We start from the raw sequence: 17,043 nt of genomic DNA, 5'->3' as shown, positions 1-17,043 counted from the left end.
TGATATATGTATAGCTGTGATAGTGTAGTGTCAGGCAATCAAAAAAGGGTTTTATCAAATATTTAAGCATACTATGAAAACTACCCCACCACCACCAAAGAAATTGGTTTAACAATTTATGCACCCAATCAGGAGGCCATGATGTCCAGTGTATTATCACCACTATCCACTATTTATCCCTGCTGAACATCCTGTAATACCATACTCAGGAACTCGCCATGCTTGAAGTGAAGGTGATGCAAGGTCGGATTAGCGTGCTAATTTACAACTAGCTTGATGTCTGCTAAGAGGTCAGCAAGGTTTTTAGTGTAAGAGGGCACGCACAAGCAACCTTTTCTAACATGCTGGATTACACTGGAGGAGAGCCATTAGCCTTGCAGCTGTTACAAACCTTCAGTTTCATTCATGCCTCGGGTTATCGAATCACCTGCAACACATGGACAGAAGGCCAAGCTTAAGCCATGTTTTCCCTTCAATATCTTTAATATGATTCCTCTACTGTAAGTCGCTTTGGATAAAAGTGTCTGCTAAATGAATAAATATACTGTTTTTAACCTCAACTTGAGATTCTTAAGAGATCCTTTCTCAACTTAGAGATTCCTTACTCAAGTCTTTACAGGTATAGACTTGAATAAGGAATCTCTAAATTACCACAAGTGTAAAAATGCAGATGGAACATAAATGAACATACAAATCTTGAGATGATACGCATCAATATGTAGGACTCCAAAACCATGAGTGTTGCAGGACTGAATTACATTGAGGGGAACAAGTGTCCCCTCAGCTGTCCTTGGCTCAGACTCAAGCACAACTCTGAAAGTCCAACAGGGTATGAGGTTGCATCTTAAGAAAAATAAAATACTGCCTGACACTCAGGAACATGTTTAAAGGCATGCGAGATGTCTAGTCTCTGAATAAACACTTGGACACTTCCAAGTGACAACTCTCTGCAGTGCAGTTTGAAGGGGATTTGTTTTAATACAATGTATAAAAATGCACCTACCACCCGGACTGCCTTAGGAAATCACACTAAATTCTGGCAATCTAAGACTCCAAGCTGTATAAAAAATAAATAAAAAAGGCCTTAGAGGGCTTTCTGCCAGTGAATCATTCTGGCAGTTCAGTTAGCTGACATGTTTTTAAAGGGTGGGGACAGAATCTGTTTGCATGTAGGAACCGGGGCGAAGCCATCCAAACGGGTGAATCAAAATACCTGTAACGCAAGATATAAAAGGTAGGACAAAAAAACAAACAAATACACACGAGTAGTTATGGTGTAGGTTCATTCAGTGGGTTTTTATTGATGCATTGACTAAAAACAGACCGGCTGGAAAACAGGTAGAATTTTAGTACCTGGCATTCTTTCTTTCTGGGAATGACAGTATGGTGAGGGGAACAAAAAGAAAAAATAAGATTAACAGGGGCAAGAGAAAACCGCAAAAACAATTCCCCCAGTACAACTAGTACTGATATACTAGTTGGTCCCTATAAATAAGGCGGAATTTGAGAGTCCTTCCAAATGTACAAGATATGGTACAGTAAAACATCTCATTGAATGGTGGACAGGAAACGCTTAAATGACCTTCTTCAGCTCATCATACAAGACCAGCACAAAGGCACCACCCATGCCTCTGAGAACATTGGACCAGGCTCCCTTGAAGAAAGCCTTGCCTCCCTCATCACGCGAGATCTTCTTCCAGCAGTCAATCGTTCCACTGTACATGATGTCGGCTACAACAAAAGAAAAAATTATCAATCCACTGCTTTATCTTGTCAACTTGTAGTGGAAACATCTTAATGATAACTGACCTCCTTTGCGTCCAGACTGCATCATCATACGACGACGGACTGTATCGAAGGGGTAGGATGCAAGACCAGCAACAGCAGTCACAGACTGAGCGATCATCCAGCTGACAAAAATGTGGGTGTTTTTGGGATCTGGCAGCATACCTAAAGACAAAAGCGCAGATGTAGTGAATGCAGCAATGGCGCACATGACGATACCTCAAATGCAACTCGAACTCACCCTTGGCTGTGTCATAGATGCCGAAGTAGGCGGCTCTGTAAATGATGATACCCTGCACGGACACATTGAAGCCCTGGTACAGACCTTTGATGCCATCAGACTTGGAGATCTTTACCAAGCAGTTTCCCAGGCCGGAGAACTCTCTTTCTGCTCCAGCCTTGCCAACATCAGCGGCCAGACGGGTTCTTGCGAAGTCGAGGGGGTAGACGAAGCAGAGGGACGTGGCACCAGCAGCACCACCTGAGGCCAGGTTACCAGCGAAGTACCTCCAGAACTGGGTGCGCTTGTCTACGCCATCGAGGAAGATCTTCTTGTACTTGTCCTTGAAAGCAAAGTTGAGGGCCTGGGTGGGGAAGTATCTGATGACGTTTGCCAAGTTTCCTCTCCAGAATGACACGAAGCCCTGCTCCTTGGGAATACGCACCACGCAGTCAATAATGCCCTTGTAATGCTTATCCGCTGTGATCTGTTTGCTAGCATGTTGCACCTGTAAAAACAGAAGAAAAATCAATGAATGCACACGATGAAAGGCAATGCAATGGAAAACAGTGGTTGAAATTGATAAATTGAAGCCTCTACGATTACAAATTTACCAAACTGAATTAAGTGAGTTTAAAACCAGTTTCCTCTTAAAAGAACAACCAAGGAGGAACCACAAACACATGATTATGCTAAACGATAAAAAGCCGGCAACGAGTAAAATACGCGATATCTTCCGGTAAGCGGTTTCAGTAAAATTGACGGAAATAGCCCGCAAACACACTTAAATTCTTCTAAAACGGTGCGAAAACTAGAAACATGCAACATTAAGTCAAAATGTTAGTAAATGACACGCCCATAAAACAACGTGTCCTCTTAAACAATACCTGGGACTTCGGCGAGCGTTAGCTTGCAAGCTAGCAATAAAGGCCTAACGTTAGCTATTCACAGGCCTCCCCTTCTCGCGACCTTGGCGAGATCTGTGAGGATGCTGGTTTACAGTGTTTCGCGGAAACGTTTGAAAAGAAATATAAAAATACGCCTTTTCAAATCCCTACTAAAAGAACAAAACCATGCATCCGTGTTACGCTCCAGTCGAATGCTCTCTGATCGGTAACAGTTAAGTGCTTGAGGCATTTCTCAGGATGTTCTCTCGAGGAGGGCTGGTAAAGGTTACGGAGCACTTAAGGCCTAAATTAGTCGATCTTTTAACTAATTATTTAGCTCGATTTTAAACGGCTCAAAGTGTACCAAAAACATCCTTTACTCAAAGATTAAGATTCTCGTTTAGTCAAGACGTTTAGGCTCTCTCCATTCAATGATCAACTGAACATGTAACGTTACCTTAGTTAAAATACCGCGGATTAAAATCTGAAAATGCTCTTCGGGTTTATTTAAAATCATATACTCTTCTCGGATTACACTGTGCTGGTTGTATTCACATTTTAGTCCATCATATAATCCAATTTCTTGAAAATCTGGAATTAACGTTATATAATCCCGATGATATTACTGCGTATTTTTACCTGAAGCAGCAGCTTGACTCTCTCGATGGGGGCCACGGCGGTTTTAGAGATAGCAGCGGCAATACCACCGGCCAAGAAGTCCTTGGCGAAAGAAATGGCGGTCTCGTTCATTGTCGGATGTTCTCGGAGAGGTCTCGCTTGAAGAGGTCAATCCCGCTCTGCCGCAGGTCTAGCGTGGAATGCCGGCTGACTCGAAATGGCCGAGTGAAGAGTTGAGAAGAGATTTTTAAAAGCTTCGTCTCGCGAGAGAAAACGTACCCAAAGCTTCTAAGATTTGATTGGACCGTCGACTAAACGTCACAGATTCCAGGAGGCGGAGCCACTTTATAATGACGGAGATGAATGGCTCAAAGTTAGAAAGGTAACCTTAAGCCTTCTCAAGGTGGAAAGCGTAAATGGCAACAGGAAGTTTTTAAAACATAAAAAAATGTGTTTCCAAGTAATCAATAATTCATGAGTAATAATATTTAAAACTTAAAAACACTTTTGCACCGATTTTGATGCACACTGACAATTCAGTACAGCAAGAGAATCAGGATTGTCCAGTTTTTCGTTTCAGCTGTCAAGTCCAGAAGCAGTTCTCCAAGGTGACATAGCATGCATGTTTGTCACTAGCTCGGTCGCTTACTGTCTTTAGTTAATGATCTCCAAGGGCCAGTGTGTAAAAGAAAAAGGGCTAACATGTCAGTACAAAGTCCTTCACATGACTTCTGGGTGTGTGCCAAAGCAAGTGATCCATTTGGGAACATGTGACTACACAATGTAAAACAAAATCAATACTATCAGCATCAATACCAACTCTACTAATGCAATTAAATTTTGTTTATATTATGTAATACTATTATACAGCGATAATAACAAATGACACATATAACAGTTGACAAGGACAAAGATACGTTTATTACTTTATATTTCACAATTTTTACAATGTGCTTAAAGATTTAATCTTAACATGTGCCACATTTAAAAAATGTCTTGATATTGCAATGGAAAACTCAAATACACTTTTAGTAAACAAATCTTATCCTTTTCACAGGTTACCATGTGTCCAGATCAGCATGATATATATTACATTACAATGCACATTCAAAACCATACTGTCATATATGATCAAATATGCCAATGTAAAAACTGCACCACAATATGACTGTGGTTTATAAGTAACAGAAGACCTTTAAAAAGGCCCAAGAGCTAAAATCCAGTAAAAGACGAATACTTTGTTTGACAAAGGCATTGCTCTATACTGTTGAAATGATGTTCAACATATTTCCTGAGGAGTGATTTGCACAGTTCATAAAAACAGTCTTTCGGTGGAGTGTAGGTCTGATGTGTTTGAGGTACTGTTTAATGTACAAAATGAGCTTGTTTCAAGTATGCATGTGCAGAATCCTTAATATCGGAAGTTAAATACAATAAGAGATACAACTGTGAATAATACATTGTGCATTCCTGCAGTACAAACACCTTATACTCATTATCAATGCACTTCTCAGAGTTCTGTTTATTACTGATGTCTCCTTACCAGCGGTTTCCTATGGATGAACTCTGTGCTTGGTGTGATTTTCTGTTTCTCAGGTTGCGCTTAAACTCCTGTAGTTCATATGGGCCCAGGCTCTGGTCCACGCCTGGTTTAGGCTTGTAGCTTAGTGGAGAAATGATGTACCCATTCCGGTAAAGGCAGACTTGCTTGCACATTTCAAAGCAACTGAAAAGCAGGCCGAAATATGGGACAATCTGTGATGTCAAAATAAAACATAATATTAGTTACAAGGAACTGGAAATGTATTATTTATATAAGGTGTTTCCACAAACACCCATTAAAAATATTTAAGCATGTTATTTCATGCAGAGGCCACTCAAGAAACTCATGTTATAATTTGTTGCATTAATTTCATATAGCGCAAGAAGCAGACTGTCGTTCAGGAAATATATTTGTGTAGTACAACCCTGTGAGTTTTTAATGAAAGATCAAACTTTGTAGAACCATTTATACAGAAAATATACGGTGATTGGGTTATTTTTAACTCTGTCACAACGTAAGCATATAAAACACCTTCACGTCACCTTCACCATGTTGGCTGTAAGGCCACTCCAAAGAGCCATGACGCCCTTGTTCTTGATGACCTGTCTGAAGCAGTCTATCATTCCATTAAAATGGACATCAACTCCTCCACAATGGGGCAAAAGAAGACTCTGGGCCTAGAGTAAATATTGGAGAAATATTCCTGATCATTAAAAGATACTTGCATAAGATTTCATAAGAGAATACTGACACTGTTGTTTATAAACATGAATAAGCTAAAATGTTCAGTTCGAACATTTGTTTTCCAGTAGCAACTGATTGCCCTACTGTACTGCATTCTCCTAAACTTATCTACCCGTCTTGATGTGTGTTCTGTGGGCTTTGTTTACTGTGTCTATAGAGTCCTTGTTTAGCACCAAACTGAAAGTCTCAGAATTTGAAAACTGAAAGAATCTCAGCTTTGGAAGGTTTATTCCTGACGTTGCAATTTAACTTGCAAAAGAGGAAAAAGCAGAACTTTTTGTTTCTAGTTTAGCGAAACAAAACATATAGGAACCAGATCAGATGCACCATTATGTGTATTGTGTGTGAGAGGTCAGCTATCTTTAGACAGTTTATCTTCGGCATAGACAGACGCTGGACACTATGTACATTCTCAGCTGCTGCAGGGCCTTGTGTCCTTCATTGTTCTGTGTGACCTGTTGCAAAAACTATTTAGAATTCAAATGAATGTTTCTTTAAAACATTTTAACGTTTCATTCTTAACATAAATGAACAAAGGGGCCACATCCAAGTAAAAAAGGTATGAACTTTTAACAAATTTAGTCTTAATCCTGCAACACTGGTACTATCATGCCCCCTTGTGGTGAAATATAGAATTACAGCATGTCTGAAAGATTCTCACCTGCATCTTCTTTTTCACAGTTTCAAAGGGGAAGGAGAGCGTCTGAGCAACTCCTGCTGCAAGACAGCCATTAATGAAGTTCTGCAAAGATGTAAAGCGAACATGACGCTCCTGCCACAGCTTATCCAAATTGACATACACCGCATAGCAGCCAACAGAGAAGGGAACAGCACCTATCCACAGTAATCCAAACATTAAGTTTCATTAACTTTTCAAGCAGAATTGTGAGAGATCCAAAAGTAATATTATTAATGGTTATGAGCTTGGTTTTGATGTTTCTAAATAGAAGTTATAAGGTGGACAGCAGAAGTATTTTTACTTTACTCAAGTAAATTAAAAAGGTATCTGTACTTTATCAGTGTTTTTATTTGGAAAACTTTAACCACTACATTTCAAAGCATAATGGAATGGTTGCATAATGGCTTTTTCTTGCACTACATTTCATAAGTAAAAGTTGTTGTTTTTTTACCTTTAATACTTAAGAACAATAAAAATGTTGTACTTGTACTCAAGTAAAACTTTGACTTTTACTTGAGTAAAAGTATGAAAGTACTAGATTTCTAATGTAATTAAGTATTAAATGATATTTAATATGAAACAGTGCAGTAAAAAGTACAATATTATGCTTTGGAATGTTGTGAAGTAAACGTTTTCTAAAGAAAACCACTTGTTAAATTATAGACACTTGAAAAATGAGTAAAAATACTTCACTACTGTCCACCTCCTTAATTTGATTATTCTGAGGCGTAAACAGGGTCAAAGTACATACCTAACACTGTGAGGGAAAAGCCCCTGTAGAGAGCCTGAAGTCCTTCATTTCTGTAGATGATGGAGAGAGAATGCAGCAACCCTCTGTATGTTGGTTCTTGGCAATTCTGAGCAATAAGTCTGGTTTCAACCACCTCCAGTGGATAAGTTGCTAGAGCGGCAGATATGCCTGCCAGCCCACCGGCTACTATGGCTCTCCATTGTGAGATATCACCCAGTTCATCAACGTGAAGGTGGACAATACTGCCAAAAATAGAATGAAGTGAATAGTTGTGATATTGCAATATAACATAATATCATTACCATAGAACCTAAGTTCAGAGTACCAGTCCTATCTAAAGGCTAAAATTTAGTTAAATGCTTGACATTAATAAACCTTTAATAACTATATACCAGAACTTGTAGCTATGTAGCTACATTATGTGTAAAGTGTTAATATGCATAAAATGTGTAAAGTGTTAATATATTTACTGTATTGCATTTTCACAAGTGTTTTGTGCATTAAGCTGTGTCTTAAGGTTGAAGGAAATGTACGTAATCTTAACAAAAAAGGGCATTATCCATTTTCTTATTATTATTAATATTTTCTTTATTTTGAATGACTAAAAAGTATACGAACATATTAGAATCAGCATAACAGAATGATTTCTGAAGGATCATATGACACTAAAGTCCAGATAATAGCCTAGCTGCAGAAAATTCAGCTTTGCCACAGAAAACTGTTTATTTATATTTTACAATATTACTTTTATATTATAAAGGCTTACTACATTAGGTCTAAAATTGCAAATTAGAAAAATAGCCTAAATCTAAACTTCATCAGTTAAATAGATATTAAAATATACACACACACACAGGTACATCTAAAAAAAAATTGAATATCGTGAAGTTATTTTTTTCTTGTAACTTATTTCAAAAAGTGAAACTTTCATATATTTTAGATTCATTACATGTAAAGTAAAACATTTCAAAAGTTTTTTTGTTTTGTTTTAATCTTTATGATTAGAGCTTACAGCTCATGACAGTCAAAAATCAGTATCTCAAAATATTAGAATATTTACATTTGAGTTTCAATTAATGACTATCCCTACAGTATAAATTCCGGGTATCTCTTGTTCTTTGAAACCACAATAATGGAGAAGACTGCTGACTTGGCAATGATCCAGAAGATGAACATTGATGCCCTCCACAAAGAGAGTAAGTCAAAGAGGGTCATTACTGAAAGGTGTGGCCATTTACAGAGTGCTGTATCAAAGCATATTAAATCCAGAGTTGACTGGAAGGAAGAATTTGGGTTGGAAAAGGTGCACAAGCAACAGGGATGACCGCAAGCTTGAGAATACTGTCAAGCAAAGCTGATTCAAACACTTGGGAGAGCTTCACAAGGAGTGAACTGAAGCTGGAGTCAGTGCATCAAGAGTCACCATGCTCAGACGTCTACAGGAAAAGAGCTACCAAGCCACTTCTGAACCAGAGACAACATCAGAAGCGTCTTACCTGGGCTGTGGAGAAAAAGAACTGGACTGTTGCTCAGTGGTCCAAAGTCCTCTTTTCTGATGAAAGTAAATTTTGCATTTCATTTGGAAATCAAGGTCCCAGAGTCTGGAGGAAGAGTGAAGAGGCACAGAATCCATGTTGCTTGAAGTCCAGTGTGAAGTTTCCACAATCAGTGATGATTTGGGCTGCCATGTCATCTGCTGGTGTTGGTCCACTGTGTTTTCTGAAGTCCACAGTCAATGCAGCCATCTACCAGGAAATTTTAGAGCACTTCATGCTTCCTTCTGCTGACAAGCTTTATGGAGATGCTGATTTCATCTTCCAGCAGGACTTGGCAAGGTACCAAAAGCTGGTTCAATGACCATGGTGTTACTGTGCTTGATTGGCCAGCAAACTCGCCTGACCTGAACCCCATAGAGAATCTGTGGGGTATTGTCAAGAGGAAGATGAGAGACACCAGACCCAATACAGCAGATGACCTGAAGGCCGCTATCAAAGCAACCTGGGCTTCCATTACACCTGAGCAGTGCCACAGGCTGATTGCCTCCATGCCACGCCGCATTGATGCAGTAATTCATGCAAAAGGAGACCCAACCAAGTATTGAGTGCATAGAAATGAACATACTTTTCAAGAAGCCTGACATTTCTTTTTAAAATATATTTTTTTTATTGATCTTATGTAATTTTCTAATTTTCTGAGACACTGAATTTTGGGTTTTCATTATATGTAAGCCATAATCATCAAAATTTCAAGAAATAAAGGCTTGAAATATTTCACTCTATGTGTAATGAATCTATATAATATATAGGTTTCACTTTCTCAAATGAGTGACAAAAAATATTGACCTTTTTCACGATATTCAAATTTTTTTAGATGTAGGCTACCTGTATATATAAAATTTTTTGTGTATTGTTATTTTGTGGTATTATATGTACAAATAATTATTACATTGATTATAATACATATTAATGTAGTATTAACAGTATTACTGTAAACAGTACTAAGAATGATATCCTTTACTAAAATTTTGATTATTAATCAATGACACAAGCTTGCATTCGAGAGGTACAAATATATTGTTTTCATAGGAACAGTGTGTTCAAAACAGTTCTGAGTACACCCTCCACTCTTTTTCCTGGAATACTGGAACACTATGTACGGGTCTTTCTAAAAACAGTTTCCGGTGTCTCCGTTAACCCCTGCAGCATGTGAAAATACAGTCTATGGAAAATACACGTGACCAATATAACAAGTGCTTCTGAAAGCCCCCTCTGATGGGTGTTGCTAAGTGCATAGTTCATAATCACAGAAACTGAAATTGGCGTTTTATGAATGCACAGAAATAAGGCCACGCCCATTGCAGTTTCAGGATGAGACCACATCATCGTGCTGGTTTTCTGAGCTACATGATTGGTCAGGAAATGAAGTGATGTGTTACGTCACGTTGAACTAACGTAAACCTCTGCTATACAACACAAGCTAGGCTAATGAAGGAAAAATGGGCAATTTAAATTATAATTTATTTAAACGATCTATTGTAAATATAACTTCTTAAGCATATTTAAATGCGTTCTCACTTGTTAACTCATTTATAAGGCAATTATTTTTACTCGCTATCAAGCTAACTTCCTGTTGTCTTTGTTTACCATCACCGCGGATCGAAAAGTTTATCGTATTTTATGCATTACAACAATCATAAATGCTGATCACCAAGCATTCATTATTAAACATGAAAAATGTCTAATACTTACTTTTTGTAAGTTGCTAAATGTATGGCACTGTAGGGGAACAACCGAAGACAGGAAACCATGTTACCCTTCCAAAAAGCTCGAAGTCCCTCATTCTGACTAATAAAAACAAAGCTGTGCAAGAAGCCCTGTTTACAGTGAAACCTTCCTATTTGACTCAAAATCTTCACGACTTCCAGAGGTGAGGTTACAGTTTTGCTAAAAACCCCGGCAAAACCGACACACAGTAAGCTTTGAGAACTTGTCAGTCGGTCGTCCTTTTTGACTGTGGCCATACTTCATAAGAAAAACGAGTTTGTTCTCCTTAAAGGAGGAAAAAATATCCGCATGAAAATGAACACGGTTTTGTTTATCACACAGCCATCCAGCTGCAGCACAACATGTCACTCAGCGGCCAGACAGTCCCATTGGTGGATATTTTGGAGAAGGCGGGATGTGGTTAATGCAAGCACAGGTTTGGTTGCATGCTCAATCCATAATAGCTGTCAAAAAGCTATAGATGGAAAGACATGCCATAAAACATCTCGTGTGTCTTAGAGAGCCATAAACAAATTTAATTTGCTTTCTTTTTTTCGCTTTAGAGGCCGATATACATCTTATGAAAAAGAATGAATGAATGGATCATGGACACACCATGTCAATTATACACTAGTTTTAGACAGTGTGAAAACAGACTTTTGAAAAGCGCTTTTGTCGAAACCAAAACGGCTAAATATATTAAATAAAGATCGTTTTTCTACAATATGTGCTTCTGTTGCAGGAGAGATTAATTTAGGTTTATTATTTCCAGAAGAAATAATGGGTAACATCAGAACTCCTAATTAGTCAGGATATAATTATGAGCATACTTATTTTTTACTTTATATTTTGTGTTTGTTCTTCTCAAAATACCTCGTACACACAATGAATGTGTTCGCTAAAGATAACGTATAATAGGCCTATGATAGTATAAAATAGTTTGATGATGTACATTATGAACAGTATATTCTAAATCTGGACAATTAAATAAACATTTGATCTATCTTCCGTCCAAATAACAGTACATTTGTGTTGTTGTTGCTCCTGCAGTGATCGATATAGTCTGGCAATAGTAAATGACCAGCAGATGACAGTCTTGGCCCAAAAACATGTTCAAGTTATGTTGAATCTTTTTGTTGAATCTTCAATTGTTCAATTGAAGTTGAACACATTTACAATGTTACAAATAATGAGCCAGCTATGTACATACATGAAATTTAAAAATGCTCTTATATTGAACTTTACATATTCATTAGATAATTCATAAAATTTTAAGCAGTTTTCAACTGCACGTTAGAATTTCTGAAGAATTATGTGACACTGAGGACTGTAATAGTACTTTTCCTCAAGTATTACTTTTCATAATTGTATATATTGCTTTTCTTAAGAGGTTGACAGATATATTATTTCTATATAATCAACAAATAGACTAAATATATTAATTGTCAAGCAGTGTCTTATGATGATCCACAGTCTGCTGGTCAGACAGCCAGCAGATGGCAGTCTTTACTCAAAACCACAGATAGTGTTACACATGAAATGTGCTGTTAACCATTGCTATGACGAAGTGATGTATGTAAAGCATTATTAACATTAGCAAGAGAAAATATATGTGGAATATCTTTTTATTCAGTTTGTTTAGGTTAATAATATGTTGTAGTTATTTCGATGCATTCATAACCTCACATAATTATTAGCAGAGCAATTTACAGTATATAAAAGTAGAAGAATTGTTTTACTATTTAAAGGTGATTGCATTTAATATTGAATCTGCCAAATGCATCAGTATCAGTTCAGTGGGGAACTCGTCCTGTTCATAAATCTTATGGCTTCATTTTATCACTTAGAGCATTTAGTTAAATACATGTAAAAGAGGGTCAGGTTTTATCTTCAAAGCTGACACTGGTATTGTGGGTGTTCTGTTTGTGTCAGTATCTTTTTTAATTCACCAAACTGTAAGTTACATAACTACACCATGCCAGTCATACCTTCAAACCCTTCATGACAACAAACGCAATAAAGAATGCCACATTGTGGCATGTTGCCCTATGTATGAAAATGAGCACGAATCCCCCTAATTTCCCAGCAGGGTCTTGTAGTTCCTTTCCTGTTAGGGCTAGTGTTTGTTTTCAGCCTGTATCCCCCTGCGATGTGTGCCTCCCTCCCCTGCTGAGTCGACAACCTCAGCTGCCTGTGAAGATCCCACCTCCTGTCTGTAGATGGACCACTTGGCTTTTTCACAAAGGCTACTGGAATAACAGTGCCCCGAGAAGGAAATGACAGTCTGTTCAAAAGAGTCACGGCATTGCGCTGGGGGGCTGGTATAGCTTAGAGCAGTGCGGGAGACATTTTATCATTGCATATTGATGGATTATTCAACATCTGATAGTCATACTGATCAAGTTAGCCCAGGTTTATGTCATATTGCAGCATAGATAGTGAAACAGTGAACAGCCTCCTCTGGGAGTAACTGTATTTACACATTCAATATTTACAGTCACGTTGACTGTCATTGTGATCTGACCGCAGTGAGAATGAGTGAATTTTCAGCCCTCAGAAGCAGTAAAAGTCCCGGCACTTGTATGTGACAAGAAGGACTCCTTTGATCTTTCAGTCATATGTATGCGGCTCCAATTACAAGATAATGGAGTGATACTTATGAAAGATCAGGTGTGAAGTGTGCGCATGTGCTGGATCTTATCAATTAGTGGACGAGCCACTTGACAAGACGGACACATTGTGTGCTACCAAGAGAAAATATCTTCTCGGGCCTCTTTAATGTGTCTCTCAGTCATGTTCTCACCTTTGTTTATTCACTGTTAGCCATCCTCGCCCGCCTCCTCTGTGATCTGCATCTACTATAGTGGATAGGGCACTGACTTCCTCTTGAATTCACACAGTGCCCTTCCTGACTCCCGCACTGACTATGTGTCCTGGACTTATTAACCCGGGAACTTCCAGAGCTCCTTTGTCTTGCTCTTCTCTCTACTTTAGAGGGCTGTGAGTGGAGGGGACAGCTATTGTCATTCACTGTATGCCATGCGCAAGTCTGCCCTTGATCCCTGGCTTTGAAATGGAGTGCTGAAGGAAGAGAGACTGACTCGTGCAATACTTTCTGAACTAGCCTCTCTTTCTCACCCTCTTTATAGACGTTTCTGCTAAGAAATTATGATTAAATGTTCTTTGCGATAGAATATGTTTATTTGAATAATGTAAAGCCAATGGAAACTACTATTTGGAGGTCCTGCACAACCCTCGGCCTACATGATATAAGCTGTTATGAATGTAAAGTGTCAAAAGAGGGCGCTCTTTGTCAGTCAGTTCTACACTGGAGACGGGCCTCCTCTTGCAAACTGGTGCCAGGCCAGAGACAAGAGCAATAAAGTTCTCACCTCATTATCAAGAACACAGCCACATCACAGCCCACTGCCAGGTGGGAAGGGGAAAGATAGGGGGATGTGGAGATAATCTGGACGAAAAGGCTGATCTGACACCCTTCACCTGGTAATACTGCAGATAGTTGACTAATCCACTGCACAGAAAGGGAATATTTTTATATATATAATAGATTTTGTTTTGTAGTGATGAAGTATGATAAAAACTATAAACACTGCAATACTGTATTAAACTATATAATAAACATAAATATGAAAATGAATAATGTTTTATATCTTCTGACATGTTTTTGACATGCTAAATACATCCACCATTTACTATCATATATATATATATATATATATATATATATATATATATATATATATATATATGTGTGTGTGTGTTAAATGAATTATTTCAGTTATTTTATTAAAATGTATTATCTTTTCTAGTATGCTTTTATTAAGATTTTGTATTATACATAATACATTAATAAAATAACTGAAAAAAATACATTTAAATATAAATAATTTTAAATGCAAGTCATGTGACTATTATCCGACAGAACTGCGAACATGAGAACTGTAAACAGAGAACTGTGAACATGTAAATGTGCTGTTAAATTTCAATAAATTGAAATATTCATTTTAAATTTGAGGGGGAACGCAAAGGAGTTCGGCTGACAAAAAAAAAGTATAGGAATCCTTGTTATAGGCAATTTAGGTCAGTGTTAATATTTCCTCATGAAGAATAATTACTATGAGCACTGACAAGCTTTCATGAGCCATTTTGTTATAGAGGCTTGCAAAGTGCTAGATAGACCTGGGCTCCTAGCAGCTGGTCCTCCTATCTTCACATGTACAACCAATAAATCAATATCAAATCTAGCAGGACGCCAGATGGCCTCCCTCCAGACCCCTCGACATAGTGGGTCACAGGCCTCTCAAACCCAGCATGGCTACTGTAAGCCAGACCAACAGAGAGGAGCCTTTGAAGACTTAGACATTCAACAAGGAGGCTATGAATGTCTAAAGGGGACAAATAAGCTGTTACGACTCGGGTCAGATCAGTGTTTGTGTTTCTCTGAACATCAAAGGCCCGAGACTGTTTGATATGCAGCCCCCACACCTTGATCCAGAGCCGGGACAGGTAATGGGGTGGAGTAGTCCATTGAGTAACAGGGGAGGGGGGGGCTTGTTGAGTCCTCCTCTTAGGTCTTGCTGTAGGGCACTCGATTCAGACAAAGAATCTTTTAGGGCCTCCGACTCCCTACGGAGCAGTTGGCCCCATGTAACCATGAGCATCTTCTGCTCACGGTTGCGACCTGTGCCATGGTCTGGTTATATGGGCCACTCTCTGGTCCTAATGGGACTTATGCATGCAGTGTCTGGTATTGGTACAGATAAATAATAAAACAACCATTTTTTTATTATATATATTCTTGTATCACATGGTAATACTGTTGTATATTGTAAATACCTTGGTGCTCAAATTCCATGGTACTTGGTACTTCTAAGACCACTATGTACCATAATACTCTACTCTAGTACTTTTTTCTCTTTTTTTGACCATACACTACCATTCAAAAGTTTAAGGTTAAGGTTTTTATAATATAACAAAAGATTTAGATTTAAAATAAATGGTGTTCTTTTCAATGTTCTTTTTAAAAAAAACTCAAAAATGTATTATATAAAATAGTATAAATATAAAATAGTAAGCAGCACAACTGTTTTCAGCATTGATAATAACAAGAAATGCTTTTTGAGCAGCAAATCATCATGTTAGAATTATTTCTGAAGGAACATGTGAAACTGAAGACTAGAGTAATAAATGCTGAAAATTTAGCAGGAATAAATTACACTTTAAAATATATTCAAATTGAAAACAGTTATTTTAAATTGTAATAATTGTAATACTTAGCTATTTTTACTGTATTTTTGGTCAAATAAATCTTAGTGTACCCATTAACTGCACTCATTTAACACCTTCACATTAAACAATCTAAAATGTATTTAATAAATGGTTAATGTTATTGGCTTTTCTTGGCTACATCTGGATACTTAAATTTGAATCAAAGGCTACTTTCGTCATAATTAAAACAGCAGCACATAATGTTGGCTTGTAAATCCATTATAAGAAACCATTTTTCCAAAAACACACAGCAGTATGCACCAGGATTTAACACAGATGATGCTGCAATTTTAAAAAGCAAGACCCCAAAAAACAAGTTAAACAGTAGTTTGATTGAATGGCTGTTCACAGAGGAGTGTGAAATGCCAACTCTATGGTGAGGTGTGACTAGGGTGAAGGGGGCAGCTCTGGCTTTTGTGTAACTCCCAAACTGAATGTGCGGCAGCTATTGTTCAGGCACGACCGCCTGGCCTCTCAGTCTCTCTCCTCCACAGCTTTGTCCAGAGCTGCATGACCACTTCCTTAACCCAGGTCAGGGCAAGGTCGTGACTTTGCTAACTTACCCCTGGACCGTCTGTGCAGTCTGCACATCCATAAATGTAATAAATGTTCAGTCAGGCTGACTTTGAAATACACTTGAGGACCTACCGGGGGGGAAAAAATAAAAAGTATGAGCTCTAATCATCTGACATTGTAATGGTAGGAAAAATGATAAAATATTGGATGAAAATCAGCAAAAGATAAAGATCAAAAGTTTTCAAATTTATAGCATAATAAACAATAAATTACATGAATCACTTCACAGAGTGAGTGAGAGTTTACATAACATGCTCAGATTTACAATGTTGAATTAACCCCCCTGTTAACCCTAATGGGCTCTTCTATGTAACTGTGAAGACACAGGTCAGTCTGGTCTCCTTCTCTTGTTCCAAGGCCTTATTGGACTGTGAAGAATGAAACCCCTTCTCTGTTGATAAGAAGAGGAAAGGCTAAAGTGCTTAAAGGCATGGTATACACAGTTTTGGAACTTTGATGGAGGCCGAGTGAAGAAGGAGGGGAGGTATATCGGCTGATAAAGATCACCATGGGTCTTTGATCTTTAAGAAACTGATAAGATGTTACCAAGTGGCATGCTGGGTGGACAAGCAGGCCCACATGACAGGTACAAACAAGCAAACACAGCCCCAGAGGTGATGTCTGCAGGGAGAGGCAGATAGCTACAAGAAGAATGGCAGATGGGCAATTAGCTATTTCGCTTTGGAGT

The 17,043-nt window shown here is 38.1% G+C and overlaps 2 protein-coding genes across 4 annotated transcripts; both read right to left on the bottom strand.

The window, feature by feature from the left end:
- Window positions 1-1,275: 1,275 nt before the first annotated feature.
- LOC306883578 (ADP/ATP translocase 2-like) lies at window positions 1,276-3,797 on the bottom strand. Its single transcript, XM_079438945.1, has 4 exons — window positions 3,532-3,797; window positions 2,027-2,513; window positions 1,810-1,950; window positions 1,276-1,731 (listed from the first exon to the last, which is right to left on the bottom strand). The coding sequence occupies exons 1-4, from the start codon at window positions 3,640-3,642 to the stop codon at window positions 1,574-1,576; spliced, it is 897 nt and encodes a 298-aa protein (XP_079295071.1). The 5' UTR covers window positions 3,643-3,797; the 3' UTR covers window positions 1,276-1,573.
- Window positions 3,798-4,409: 612 nt separating this feature from the next.
- On the bottom strand, window positions 4,410-10,857 carry LOC306883243 (solute carrier family 25 member 43). 3 transcript variants are annotated; one of them, XM_079438369.1, is made up of 5 exons: window positions 10,476-10,847; window positions 7,228-7,469; window positions 6,459-6,631; window positions 5,596-5,730; window positions 4,410-5,265 (listed from the first exon to the last, which is right to left on the bottom strand). In XM_079438369.1, exons 1-5 carry the CDS (start codon window positions 10,745-10,747, stop codon window positions 5,050-5,052), a joined length of 1,038 nt encoding a protein of 345 aa, XP_079294495.1. In that variant the 5' UTR covers window positions 10,748-10,847; the 3' UTR covers window positions 4,410-5,049. The 3 variants fall into 3 exon arrangements, with proteins under 3 accessions (XP_079294495.1, XP_079294494.1, XP_079294496.1); XM_079438368.1 differs by lacking the exon at window positions 10,476-10,847 and adding an exon at window positions 8,724-9,145; XM_079438370.1 differs by having other exon boundaries at window positions 4,411-5,265; window positions 5,585-5,730; window positions 10,476-10,857.
- Between the last annotated feature and the right edge of the window lie 6,186 nt (window positions 10,858-17,043).

Source organism: Barbus barbus (genome assembly GCF_936440315.1).
Source record: "Barbus barbus genome assembly, chromosome: 17".
NCBI lineage: Eukaryota > Metazoa > Chordata > Actinopteri > Cypriniformes > Cyprinidae > Barbus > Barbus barbus.
Note: the sequence above shows the minus strand (reverse complement) of the source record. Positions and strands in the feature narration are given on the sequence as shown.

Excerpts from the sequence above, each read along its gene's own strand:
- LOC306883578 (XM_079438945.1), bottom strand. The coding sequence starts at position 3,642 with ATGAACGAGACCGCCATTTCTTTCGCCAAGGACTTCTTGGCCGGTGGT. Across the intron at positions 2,514-3,531 it reads GAGTCAAGCTGCTGCTTCAG|GTGCAACATGCTAGCAAACA; the intron begins GTAAAAATACGC and ends CTGTTTTTACAG. Across the intron at positions 1,951-2,026 it reads CATCTATGACACAGCCAAGG|GTATGCTGCCAGATCCCAAA; the intron begins GTGAGTTCGAGT and ends TTTTGTCTTTAG.
- LOC306883243 (XM_079438369.1), bottom strand. The coding sequence starts at position 10,747 with ATGGCCACAGTCAAAAAGGACGACCGACTGACAAGTTCTCAAAGCTTA. Across the intron at positions 7,470-10,475 it reads CATTTAGCAACTTACAAAAA|TATTGTCCACCTTCACGTTG; the intron begins GTAAGTATTAGA and ends TATTTTTGGCAG. Across the intron at positions 5,731-6,458 it reads CTGTGAAAAAGAAGATGCAG|GCCCAGAGTCTTCTTTTGCC; the intron begins GTGAGAATCTTT and ends TATTTACTCTAG.